The following is a 14,283-nucleotide window of genomic DNA, read 5'->3' on the forward strand; positions in this document are numbered from 1 at the left end:
TTGTACAATCACACTTACTAAATGGACATCGTATTCCCCCATCATTCTGATAACATTCTCTTTGGCAAGCTTTGGTTATAAATTCTTCAACTCCCAATATAAAAGACTCTATCAAAGCACCTTTTCCTCTATAACACCTATCATACATCCATGCACGATATGATGGAAACTGATTCATGTTCTGTTCATAAAGCAATTGACAAAAAGTGAACAATTTTTTAAGAGATCATGTTATAAACGAACATATAGGAGTTCGTGTTACAAACGAACATGTAGGATTCGTGTTACAAATGAACATGTAAGAGTTCGTGTTACAAACGAACATGTAAGAGTTCGTGTTACAAACTCTGCCTAATTCAACCATATATGGATTTCCATAAGTCATCCAAATTTGGATAATGTTTTTGTTTCACACAAATTGGCTATTACAACATTTCATTATAATAACTATAATCAATTAACAAGCAACTACATCAATTAATAAGTATAATCAATGAAAATTGCCCAAAACAACTTGGAGTTATCGGATATCAAATCATGCAATTTTTTTTAAATTTCATATCTTATGCAATTTCTTCAAATTATTACAGCATTATGAACTCTTCAATCTAACCTTTCAATCCGTACAAAAAGAAGCTTTGAGTTCCATGTAACAGTCCTCCTACAACCTCTAACCTCTAAAGCAGCTGAATCTATACAAAAATAACCATGAAAATGGAACACAAACTCAATCTCCAAGTCAACACAAGCAAGAACCAACTTAAGTAGAACGAAATGTGAAAAAAAAGGAACTAAAGAACAAAGAATGAACTACATATGCACATAACCAATACCACCTCAAAAAAAAGTAAGCAAAAACATTCCATAGCCAGTGGTGAAACACAAAAGCAAACACAAATCAAAGCCCAACACATTTCCAGCTTAGTAACAAAAAATAAACCATCAACCTGAATGACTGCGGCGGTGGTGGCGATTGACCGGAGAAGGTAACGCAGTGGTGACCATTGGATGCAAAACATCGTGCGATGGTGATGGTGGCGGTGACTGCGTTCGTGCTTCTTCTCCGAACCAGGACGACGGTGGTGGCGGTTGCTACGGTGATGGCGGTTGATGCGGCACTGGCGGTTGTTGTGGTGGTACCGGTTGCGCGGTGGAGATGGTTGCTATGGTGGTGGTCGCTAACAACTCGAAGGTGGCCTTGGTGGTGCTGTCGGCTTCTTTTGTGATTTAGGGTTCACTTGACCACAAGCTGAAGTGCTTGCTCTTCTATTTCATTTTTTCAAATACGTTACATACGGATAATCCGTATGTAACATTTTCTTTTTTATTTAATTTTTAATTATATTTTTATAATATTTATTTTCCTTATTTGTTGATATATGATACAAAATATATATAAAAATTAAGTCATATATTATCTTAAAAAATGTCATATGTAAATAAATAATATTTATCATATTAGAAGTAAATAACTATTTTAATTTAATTATGTATTCATATTTTTATAAACTAAATTTATTGTAATATCTTGTTTGTAATAACTAATTAATGTAAGATGTATATTTTTTAAGTATATTTCTAGTTTAGTCACCTTGTAAACTTTATTTTATTGAAACATAATAATAAAAGAGTACTTAAAATAAAATTAGATTGGGAAATAAATAATATATTAATTATAATTATTAAATATATATTGCAATGATTTTAATAAATTGGTCGGATTGATTATGTAATAACTGAAATGATATATTAAATTTAGTTATGGAGTGCTTGTTAATAAATTTGCATGTTACATTTTTCACAATTTTAATTTTTAAAAGAAAATAATATATTTCACAAAATAATATAAGTTTATAAATTATTTTTTAATATATTACGGTTTTTATAATTTTTAAATATGTTACATGCAAAAAATAAAATTTTAAAAATTAATAAGTTACATACGGAACTCATCCGTATGTAATAATTTAAAAAAAAAATTAATAAGTTACATACGGATACCATCCATAAGTAATAATTTAGATCCCATCCATAGGTAATACTTTAAAAAAAATTAACAAGTTACATACAGAACCCTTATGTAATAATTTAAAAAAAATTAATAAGTTACATACGGATTTCCGTATGTAATAATTTTTATTATTTTTTATTTAATTTTAAAATCAATTACATACGGATAAGATCCGTATGTAACAGTTTTATTTTTAATTAAAATTATAAATAACTTACATACGAACTTGATCTGTATGTAATGTTTCTCGCTTCTTGACGTCAAAGTTACATACGGATTATATTCGTATGTAACGACCTTTTGCTTACATACGGACAAATTCGTATGTAATGTTTATTTACATACGACAATTTAATCTGTATCTAAATATTCATATGTAATACCCATTTTACATATAAATTTTTATCCGTATGTAATTTGAGTTTTTCTTGTAGTGTAAGTAAATATTAAGAAATGAAAATAAAATTTATTATATTTAAAAACTAATATTGAGTAATTTAAATATTGTAAAGTTTAACGTTCTTTTAACTTGTGCCCCAAATACAGTAGATAAACACAATATTAAAAAAATTCGTTCACAAATTTAACCATAACAAAATAAAAACACTTTTCATTTTTTTATAATTGAAGTTTGAAAATTATGCAATAAATTTTCTGGCAAAAACAATATAAACCACACACTTCATAGTAATCAATAGATATATTTGATAATTATATTGCAATTATCATTAATAATTATCAGTACTCTTTTAATTCACGCTAACATTTTCTATCTAACTATAAATAAATCATCTTTTTTTTTTCTATTAAGCAGATTGTCATATGTTTTTTTATCTTTTATAGCAATATTTTTCATCAAAATTAAAAATATATACTTGGTTTATATCTTTAAGTTCATTAAATTTTATTATCACACAATCTCCAGGATATATTATTATATAGTATTTTTTAAATTTTAAAATAATATACTTAAAAATATACGATAAATATTTAAAACAACAAATATATAGTAGTTAATAAAGTTATTATCTATAGTAAACTTTATTTTTATAGTAATAAGTACCCCATATAAAGTTTAATTTTGTAACAATTAAAGTCAAAATGTTATATGAGAAGATTACAGGCACAATTAGAGTTGAATATTATCTTCCAACTAACACTTTTGGAAGAGTGCTCAAGTTTTCAATGGATTTAATAGGAGAGTTCAATGGTACATCAACAATACACGGAAGCATTCAGTGTTCCTCTTCAAGAATACGCCTGACTTCATTTGCAAGATCAATGACATGTTTATCTTTGCATCCTAAAGAATGATTAGTAAAAAGGTTAAAAAAATAAAAAATAAAAGGAAAGCTTAAGAGAAAAAATGAAATAACATGAACTATTCAAAGAACCTCACCTATTTGAAGAAGAGCCTTTTCAAGGTTGAAAAGATAATCTCTGTTGGGTCCTGCAGGACCTTCAGCCTGAATTATTTGCCTGTAAGATGAAAAAGAAAGAGTGACCAGTCTAAGTATTCACAAGGCATGATAATCGAGAAATCATCACTTAGGCTTTGTTTGGATTAGAGGGTGTGGGGGAGTGGAAAGTTGAGGATGTAGGTGAGTAGAAGTGTGAAGAAAGTTGAGGTTGTTTGGATTGAGGTATGTTAGAGTGGATGTGTGAGAAAAATTTATTGAAATTGGTGAGTGATGTGATGGTTGTAACAGTGCACCCTGATCCAAACAGGCACTTAGTATTCAACCACTATGTGCATGTTTTGGAACCCAATTTAGTTCAATGAAAATTGTTCTTATGAGATTTTGCAATATATGATATTCCAAGAAAACTCTTCTTTAGAAAGCCACTGATTAACTTCTTTATAAATTCAAATTACCTAATGCATCAATTAATTTGTAGCAACTCTTATATATAGTTTATATAATTATTTATTTTTACCTAGTATAAGTTAATTTCAACTTATAAAAAAGTCAACATTATTTTTTAAGACTTATGAAGAAGTTAAGTAATGCAAGCCCTATGGCACAAATAATAAAATATCTGGCATTGTCCACGCACCAAAAGAATATTGGTCATAATAACACCTGATGTAATAGTAATGTACTAGGTAATAATTTATTGTTGTTAAAAAAAGTAAATTTTAATCTTAACTCAATCTAACAAAATCAGCTTGTAAGGTGAGGTTTACACGCACATCTTGAACATAGGACCAAGGGGAAGGGGAATCCAATAGTGGGTGATACAAGACACCAACAAACTTGACTAGGATAAGATCTCATACCAATGTAAGAAAATAGATTTTAAACTTATTGAATTGTAAGATAAGATTTGTAATCATTTATATACTTTAATTAAGTCTTATCTCTAGTAGATGTAAACTCTTTTTAACACTTGTGATAAACACGATTACAATGCGTGAATCATATATAAAAAACACTTGAATACTACTAAGACCAAATTTGATTTCCTTCTTAGTTTTTGGCTGTAGACTGTTTTCTAAAATAAGTTCATGTTACTCATCTATTAAGCCTTGGAAGTTGTTTTCAAAACAAGTATTTGTAAACTAAAAAAACAAAAACAGCTGAAAGATGTTTTCTCATTCTTTTCTTTGGTGATCCTAGCTTTAAGGGCGTGAGTCATTTGGGGTGGTGCTGTATGTGATAAGGCATGAACATGGTGTGTGTGAGTACCTGTTTTCTCAGTTTTTGCTCTTAAGCTATTTTTTTTAAGAAAAACATCGAACACACCCTAAAACTTTCACTATTTTCAGTTCCAAGTCCTGAGCCAGGAATTCCTAACTTATAATCTTAGAACACAAGTTTAACTTCTGTAAAGTTGTATACGTGGATTGAAGATAAATACCTCGCAATCTCCTCATCCGATGCAGGGCCCAAATAATTTACATTGGCTTTCTTGTCAGGAGTTGCTATGTATCTGTAACATGTTCTCACTGGTTATTATGACCAAAACATGCAAAAGGTGAAAAGTTTACGAGGTAGCTTCTTTCACTTACACCATCACTCCAGAAACCGCTGGAGATGTTGCCGTAAGGTCCTGAAATAAATTTCATACATATCTATTTGCATAAGTGGAAAACTACTATTCTAATGCAGAACAAAATAAGGTACTCTAAAAAATAACCTTGGTATGTGGCACTTACAGTATAAAAATCAACGTACTCCTTTTTGTCGTATTGCTTCTCCCTTACTTCCAGATACTGTGCAGTAAAATTACACTTCAATATTATAGCAATCTAAATTATGGATATTTCAAATCAAAAAGTCTCTTGGGACATGAAAGTGTTGCTTTTATGATCATGTCAAATATGTGGCTACTATCACCATTGAGTCCTATAAGCCAAATCCACAGGTGCTTAGAGATCATAATATGATTTCCATATGAAACAATAAGTTTTATAAGAAAACTATGCAAGCTCGATATTATAACATTGTCGTATACTTGTTGCTTTGAGTGGAACTGGACTCGGTCGTCTTATGTAATATCTTATATTCGAGTCTTGAAGATTGGAAAAAGGTTGCTTGGAAAAATTAGAGTGGATAGCTTACACTAATAACATGGTTTCCCAAAAATATATCAAATGACATGGTTCATTGGGTAGTTCTTAAAGTGGGTGGGATGGGACCTTTATGTGCAGGTTTAGATTTATGGACAAAGACTACATAGATATATATATATATATAATGGTATTCGAAAAATCAGAATAAGAATAGAAATGAGGCATTTATTGAATCCAAAACAGGATGCACAACTCTATTTTATTTACTTGTGCTGCACAAGTAAATAAAATAGAGAGTTCACTCTCTCTGAGCAAAACCTCCTGCAGAATATACTTTTTGTACCCAGGCAAAATGCCAAAGCAAAATGAACCTCTTACCCTTAACTTATGCACAAACAAACTATATAACCCCCTTTGTTCACCAGAAGCATATCCTCAAATGCTAACGACCTGTCACATTATCCAATCAACTAACTTAGTACACTTCCAAAATCTACTTCCTTGTATACACTTTCCAAATTGTGGATCCTTTGGGTTTGTTGCTAGCCCAGTATACTAAATCCTTACCTATATCTGAGTTTGAACAAGAGATTCTGATTTTATCGTTATCAAAGGAAACAGGGTTTGGCTGCACCTTGAGATATTATTGCACAGGTAACAAGACAATAATAAGGAAAGGAAGTCTATCCAAATACCATTGCTCTATGTACACACGGAGTTACTTGCAAACCAGAAAAGAGCTAGCAGAATCACATCCAATTAAAAAACCACAGCAAAAAGTATAGTGCTAATTCATTCATTAAAAATTTAGATAGTAAAGATCACAGTGTTCAAGTTCGAACAAGACTTAAATCCCTCTTTTTTTAATTGATCACACCCAAGGTTACATAACAAACCTTAAATTATCAGTGTTCTTAGTTTCAACTACAAGCCTCGTGGTAATGTTCTCATTGTTGTTCAATAAGACTTTCTGATCATCTCTGCGTTTATATCTAGTAGTACCATGAACAATTTATTTATTATAGGAAGAAGTCAATATCTCAGTCATTTTGATTTATATCTACATTACTACATTAATTAAATGCCTATAATTCAGGGATTAGATGAACTGTTTACAGCAAGTGAACAGATTTTCCAAGACTAAATAATTACAAGCAACTTAATACAAACAAGGAAATCGGGAAACCAAACAACTGAGAAACTATAATCACCAACCTGATACAAACAATTTAAGTAATGGAATCCAAACGATAGGCCTGGGAAAATAGGTCAAAACTCTTTTATTTCATATAAAGTGGAGAATATATAATGAACATTAGAAAACTTAAAACTGCCAAATACTAATATTATCACGTTATATCAAACAGTCACAATGCCTCTGTAATGTGTAGAAAGGCACAATGTCCTAAGATAAATCTATATGACCTTCTGTCTCTATAAAACACATGCTAATTCATTTATATTTAATTAGTTAAAATAGATCATCATTTCATAACAACATACAGTATAACACACAACACTACCGAAATGCTTAGCAAAGCAAAATACTGTACATAAATCAGTACAGTATTCCATTAATACAAATATATATATATATATATACATATATATAAATATTATATTTGAATACTTTAATCTTACAATGATCATTTACCAATAGCACACAATGTACGCAAGTTTCCTATCTGGCTGTCTACTGGTTTAGGGTTTAAGATGGTATATTTAACCTCGATTCATAACAGCAAAAAAGTAGGCATTTGGAAAAGAGGATATAATGAAAAGGCACAATCTCTAAGGTGACAGAAAACAATACATTTTGTAAGCTAAGTCAACGTGGTTATAGGGAAAAAAATATACTTATGTTTGAATTTTAGTTGCAGCATAATAATATTCCAATAATGTAGAAATATTTTAAAATGCATACCGTTAATGCACTTTCTGCATCTTCTTCCTTTGAGATCTTGTAAGCAGCTCCCCACTATTTCTTTGCAAAATAAAGCAAGTATCAAATATATATTGCATTTTATAATTTTGACCCTCAAGAAATTGACAATTACATTATAAGATATATGAATTCACAGAATAATTAAAAGTAAAAAACAACAAGAACTACCCAGAAGAAGGCCAAAGTAATCTGAAAATATAAGACCTAAATGTGGAAGCACGATTGAGCAATAACTGAAATGCAACCCTACTTCTGCAACTGATAACCAACCAAGTTGAATCTTGATTTGATTCCTTAAAATACTAAACATACTCTTCGTAAGTATACCATGCTTGCTAGTACAAAGAGGCTCACTCTCTTTATAGAGATTCAATAAATGGTAAACAATTACAAAATACATACATCAACATAATATCTTGCCAAATACCGTTCTTTTTCTTAAGCATAAATTATAGGCATAACAGCTATAAGGGCAATAGTTCCAGTAGCCTTCACCAACAGAAAAAATTACTAAAGAAATAAAGCAAAAGGAACATCCAGAGAGGTTCATATTCCACTCTAACTTAGCCCATCCACCCGAAAAAATGGAAATTTGATTCCTTAGTATATAACATGCTGTCAATTAAAGACGCCAATTTCCATCAAATTAACCATATAATATGCTATCATATGCACATCATAAATGTAGTCATCATACTTTGCTTGCACAATCGTACTAGAACAACTGTATAAACTTCACATAACAATTGAATAGGTGTAATACGGAACCTGGTATCATTAATAAATCAACCTGAATAATGGGGTCTGAAAATAAAAGATTAAAATTTGGGAATACTTACACATATTTCTCCTTCAGCAGGCTCCAGGGTCACTGTTCTTCCAGGGAACACAGGGGTCCCTCTGTGGTCAGTAGAGCCTAAAAGGGAAAACCCACATCAGAACAAATCATAGAATTGTGTTTGATGCATTCTGGGGTAATAAACTTAAATACTTCTAAACAACAGTGATGGGAAAAGAGAGAAAAACGAAACCTTGGTAGAAGACTCGTCGATAGCCTTTGATGAAACCAACAACACGTTCATCATAGTGAAACCCAGCTTTCGAGATCAAGGAACCATACCCAAATACCCACATTACCATTTTTTTTTTTTTACTTAAAGGTTTTCACTTTTGACTATTAGGATTATGGTGGTGACGAAAATTTGGATATAAGAGGGGTTGATTGGTTCAGTTGCAACACAACAGAACAGAACAGAACCAGAACCAGAACAAAGGTTTGGGCAAAGTCTCGGTTTTATCAGAATCGAGAAACGAAAAAAATATAAGCCAATCACAAGGGACTGTATTCAGTGACACGTTGGGGGAAAGAAAGAACTCAGAATATAAAATGCTTTTGTTTGTTTCTTTCTTTTTAATCATTTCCGTGTGTCTTCATCATTCTTAAATCTTTAATGATTCTTGCCGTATAAGTATTTTAGGAATGTGATTGGCTAGTTTTTTATTTAAAAATAATTTAAAATAAAGATGATAAAAAACGTAAATCTTCTTTGTAAATATTTTATATTTTTTTAATCTTTTATATTTGATTACTCAGCATTTCTAATTAATATATATAAGCCTTCGAATTATGTTATAGTTTTATATATAATTGACAACTGAAATATAATCATAGAATAATTTCTTTTATAACATGAAAAGTTTAAGAAACTTCCTTTATATTTCTCTTTTAATCAATTTTTTTTAAAAAATTTTTCTTGTGAGTTATGTTTGTCTCATAGAATTCCTTTCATTTGACTTTCATTATCTATAATATTAACAACCATATTTTTGTTGTTCTTGAAATGAAATGCATTTAATATGGAAGGTGATTTTAGGTTTTCAAACTTCATATCCAATCTCACAAGACTATTCATAATATAATTTTACCAAAAAATAATAATGAAAAAACACCAAAAATTGCTAAATAATTGTGGTTGACTGTTAACTTATGGTTCTCTATTGGACTTTTCAAATGATCTCTTTACCATTGTACTTAATTTCGACTATAACGCAATGGACGCTGAGATTGGTTATAAGACATTTTTTCAATATAACTAAAACTCATGTGTGATCACGTTTAAGCAAAAATTCTCCATCACTATTAATGACTCAAAATGACTTTTAATCAATTGAAAAATGTTGGTGAATCTATTTGAAATTAGAGGCTTGTTCTTCAAATGGTGCATGGACTCACTTATGCATATAAAGGGATAAGTACATTAATTTGACAAAGCAGTGCCACAATTTAGTGATATTTTATGTAAAAAGATAGACACTTGTGGACTTTAATTGTTGATAAAGTTATAATTCAACCTTTAATTTAGAAATTTGAACATTTTTACATATTTTTGGATTATGAAATGAATAATAATTATTTATTCTCGGGGAGAAAAAACAAAGTTGAACATTCAAAACTCGTCCAAGAGACTTTGCAGCACAAGGTGACTAATATTTTGGAGGCCCAATTATTGAATTGCAGACTTTGTTGATTACATGCACAACATGTTTGGATTCTTAATGAATAATATTATTATTTTGCTTCAGGTAGGATTTGAACCTAGAACCAGATGGAAAGTATCAACTTAACCACTGGGGCAAATGATCCTTCTTGAAATATAGGGATTATAGTTTCGTTTTATTTTCTTACAAATAAGAAAATACCTATAGCTAAATTTGTATTTATACACTATTGGAATTCAAAATGAAGGAACGAATATTTTGGCAATTTTAAGAGAGAATATTTCTCTACTAGGGTTTTTTCCTGCATCTTGCGATCTTATCAAGAATCCACTAATTCTTGTGGTGATCTACCTTTGGCTTATCAAACTTAGTTTGTGGCCCCTTCCTCAATCCAGGTTTTTTGTTGTTACTATTTTTAGTTGATTCCGTTCCAAAACCCTAAATTCCTATTTTCGTTGTCAGTTCTATTTGGATTCATATCATCACTTCAAAGAAAAACTTACTCTTTGGAGCAAACTCACCCAAGAACTTGTCTAGACTCACCCAAGCAAGACCACTCTAGAGGCAAACTTGTTCTCTAGAGCAAACTCGCCCAAGAACTCGCTCAGGCTCGCTTAAGTAAGTTCACTCTGTTAGAAAAGATGGCTTTAAACTAGAGCGGGGGTGAATTGTTTAAAGAGTCGCAAACTTTTCAAAGCTAGAATGAACTTATTTCAGAAACCAATTGATTAAGCAATTCAGTTAGCCAAAACAACAAGCAAAACTGTAATACCAGGAAAAACAATCGGTTGTTTCTTCGAAACAATCGGTTGTTTATACCAGCAAACAACAAACAAACTGAATTTAAAGAGATAGGGATAGAGAGATTGTACACAGTTGTTTATACTGGTTCACTCCAAACTAGAGCTACATCCAGTCTTCTCAGAAACCTTGAGGATATCCACTAAGCAATCACACCTTGATTACTTACACCACAACCAAGAGAATGACCTTGAAAACCTCAAGACACACACTCTCCTTGGCCAACACTAAGATTGCTGATCTTGAACACCTCAAGAACACAAAGCCAATCTCAGCAACACACACAAACGAATTGTTCAGCAGTTTACAAAGATTACACTTGTTACAGATGAATATCTGAAATCAATACAAGCAGAATCCTATTCAGCACCTTGATCAATCTCTCAACTCTTTAGCAATCTCAGAACTCTTTAGAAAAACTCTTAGATCAAAACTATGTTTCAAGATTCTTAAAACATTAAAACAGTTTTTCAGAATATATCTAAGAATATAGTTTGTTATCAAATCTTAACAAACTCTTAATTGCATTTAAAGTTGATTGGTCAAAGCATTTAATGATTGGAGCGTATTCAGTTAAAGAATTTAAAGCTCAGTCAAAGAAAACAGTTTTTCTGTTATGGTTTTAAAACAAACAATCGATTGTTTCCTCGAATCAATCGGTTGTTTTGTTACTTAACCAAATACACCATTCAAAAACAGTTTTCAAACTTTGTCAAAACATCTAAGTGTAAACAATCGGTTGTTTCGACAAAACAATCGGTTTGTTTCAACTTAGTTTGAAAAACATTTTGCTTTGATAAAATTGAGATGCTAATTGCTTTGAGATTTAGTCTTAGGGTTGATTACAACATTGAACTACCCCAGAACAAAGCTTAAACCAGCACAGCAGCATCAAGCAAAGCAGAGGCTTCATCATCCTTCAAAGGATTTGGATTCTTCAAAACATTGAACACCACTTGGTTCAACACACTCCAGTGAAGTTAAGTTTTATTCTCATGAAACTCGCTTAAGCAAGCAATACCTTGCTTAAGCTAGATGTCACTTAACCTACATTAAATTAGGTTAGAAAGAGGGCGTAAGGCAGATTCGTAAGACACAGAGGGAGGATAATCAGAGATAGAAAACCCTAAAGGAGGCAATCGTCATGAAGAAACACTTTGGATCTTTTTTTCTTGCTTTCCATGCTTGTAATGGCACTATGAGTGGCTAATTCTTTCCTTTTGTATTGGGAGTAATATATTCAAACTCTTATGTATTGAGGTGATATTTATTTATAATATTCGGTTCTTGATTGATATTGGTATTATCATTTTATTTTTAAAGTTTGAATTTTTCTTCATGATTTTGATCCTTAGATTTGACAGAAAAGTACTTCAAAGTATTTGACATAAATGATAACGCTTAACATATTTGAATGCTAGGAATAGATTTAAAATATTAATTACTTTATAACATTTGTTTGTAATGATAAGAATTTTTTTATAAACATGTGAGGAATCAATATTTAGTAGACAATTATAATAATTTTATATACGAGGAATCGATATGAATGATTTTTATATGTAAATCAATGTCAATCAAGTTGGAATGTTATATATTTTTATTCATTAAAAATACAGACGAGTGAGAATGATTAACCCTAATCCCAATTTTCTAAATTGAATTATCTTAATCATTTGCTTTGTTTTCATTTAATTTCTTACATAAATTTATGATACCAACAACCTTTCAAACAAACTTTTGCACATCTTTTGATATTTAGTGAATACTATACTTTTGCAACTTTAAAAGAATTGTTCATTGTGGGTTCACATTGAAATTTTTCATGAAGAAAACAACATGGTTGAAGAGCAACCACCACAACACAGAACATCACTTGGTGATTATGCTACGCAGTAAAGGCCAAGGTTTTTTTCTAGTATTGCAATACCTACTACCACTAATGCCCTGGAGATGAAATCTTCATTGCTCAGTTTGATCATTACCCATCAATTTATAGTAATGGACCATGAGGATCCGTATACACATTTATCTACATTTTATGAGTTGATGGGAACAATGTACTTTCAATAAGGTGATATAGAGTCTACTTATTTGTGTTTGTTTCCTTTTTCATTGAAAGGAAAAGCGAATGAATGACTTAAATTCCATTCAAATCAGACACTCACTAGTTGCAAAGATGTAAAAGAGAAATTTTTACAAAGACTTTTTCCACTATCTACATTAAGCAAAGTTTGATATTTCTATGTTCAAATAAGGATCAGATGAATCCTTTGGTGAAACATGGGAAAGGTTCAAAGTGATGATGAGAAAATACCCAAATCATGGATTTGAAGATATTGCACAATTGGACATCTTCCATAATGGTCTCAGACACAAAAATGCTTCTAGACTCTGCAACTAGGGGTACAGTGATGGTTGTCGATGTAGAACAGGTGACAAAGATTATTGATGCATTGAAATCAATAAACTATCAAGCCCAACATGGTGGACAAGTTGTTCATAAGAAAGGGTTGTTTGAGCTTAATACTTCAGATGCAATTCTAGCTCAATAAAATTTTGACACAACAAATTGAGGCATTGACTGTATAAATGTTTAAACCTGGCACAACAATTACATGTTGTTAATAATGGCACAACAATTACAAGTTACTGATAAATGCCATAATTTAGTGAGATTTTATGCAAAAAAAGCTAGGCACTTATGGATTTTAATTGTTGATAAAGTTATAATTCAACCTTAATTTAAGAAATTTGAATCTAATAATATATTTTGAAGTTATGAGATTAAGGAAAATATTTAATCCCAAATTTGTGCTATTTTCAGGGATTTAAGGAAAAATAAAGTAAAGGATTAGAGGTTGCTCCAAAGAATAGGGATTTTCTATTTTTATTTCTCGCTTGAGCGAGATATCAGTTAGTCCAAACCCAATTAAGTTAAATAAGGGCATAAGGCAAAGAGAAAGGTGTGACCCAAAAGGGGAACCAAAGGAAGGAAACCTTAAAAGAGACAGTCGTTCAGGAGAAACATTCCAAATCTTTTGTGCATGTAACGAGCACCATGAATGACTAATTCTTTCCTTTGGAATTGAGAGTAATCTGTTCAAATTTTGATGTATTTTGGTGGTAATTATATATGAATTTTTGTTCCTCTTTGATATTGGTATTGTCATTTTGTGCTTAAAGCATGAATTTTAATTCATGAACTTGATTATTGGATCTTGTATTATGTACTTAAAGCTTGAATTTTTATATTCATGAATCTGATTCTTGGATTTGACTGGAAAGTACTTATAGGGATCTGACATAAATGATAATGCTCGATATATTTGAATGTTAAGAATAGATTTGAAATGTTAATTGCTTTATAAAATTTATCCTTAATGATAAGAAAATTTTTATAAATATGTGAGGAATCAATATTTAGTAGAAAATCTTAATAATTTTATATTCGAGTAATTGATGTAAATGACTTTTATATGTGCATCAATATTAATCAGGTTAGAATAA

General features: G+C 30.7%; 1 protein-coding gene and 1 pseudogene across 1 annotated transcript; both read right to left on the reverse strand.

The window, feature by feature from the left end:
* Positions 1 to 3,080: 3,080 nt before the first annotated feature.
* Positions 3,081 to 8,913, reverse strand: LOC137825465 (gamma-glutamylcyclotransferase 2-3). The gene is made up of 8 exons (XM_068631129.1): positions 8,505 to 8,913; positions 8,313 to 8,389; positions 7,453 to 7,506; positions 5,172 to 5,228; positions 5,025 to 5,065; positions 4,874 to 4,945; positions 3,411 to 3,490; positions 3,081 to 3,314 (listed from the first exon to the last, which is right to left on the reverse strand). Exons 1-8 carry the CDS (start codon positions 8,611 to 8,613, stop codon positions 3,247 to 3,249), a joined length of 558 nt encoding a protein of 185 aa, XP_068487230.1. The 5' UTR covers positions 8,614 to 8,913; the 3' UTR covers positions 3,081 to 3,246.
* A 4,085-nt stretch (positions 8,914 to 12,998) lies between these two features.
* On the reverse strand, positions 12,999 to 13,104 carry LOC137827309 (small nucleolar RNA R71; annotated as a pseudogene).
* Between the last annotated feature and the right edge of the window lie 1,179 nt (positions 13,105 to 14,283).

Source organism: Phaseolus vulgaris, chromosome 8, assembly GCF_000499845.2.
Source record: "Phaseolus vulgaris cultivar G19833 chromosome 8, P. vulgaris v2.0, whole genome shotgun sequence".
Lineage (NCBI taxonomy): Eukaryota > Viridiplantae > Streptophyta > Magnoliopsida > Fabales > Fabaceae > Phaseolus > Phaseolus vulgaris.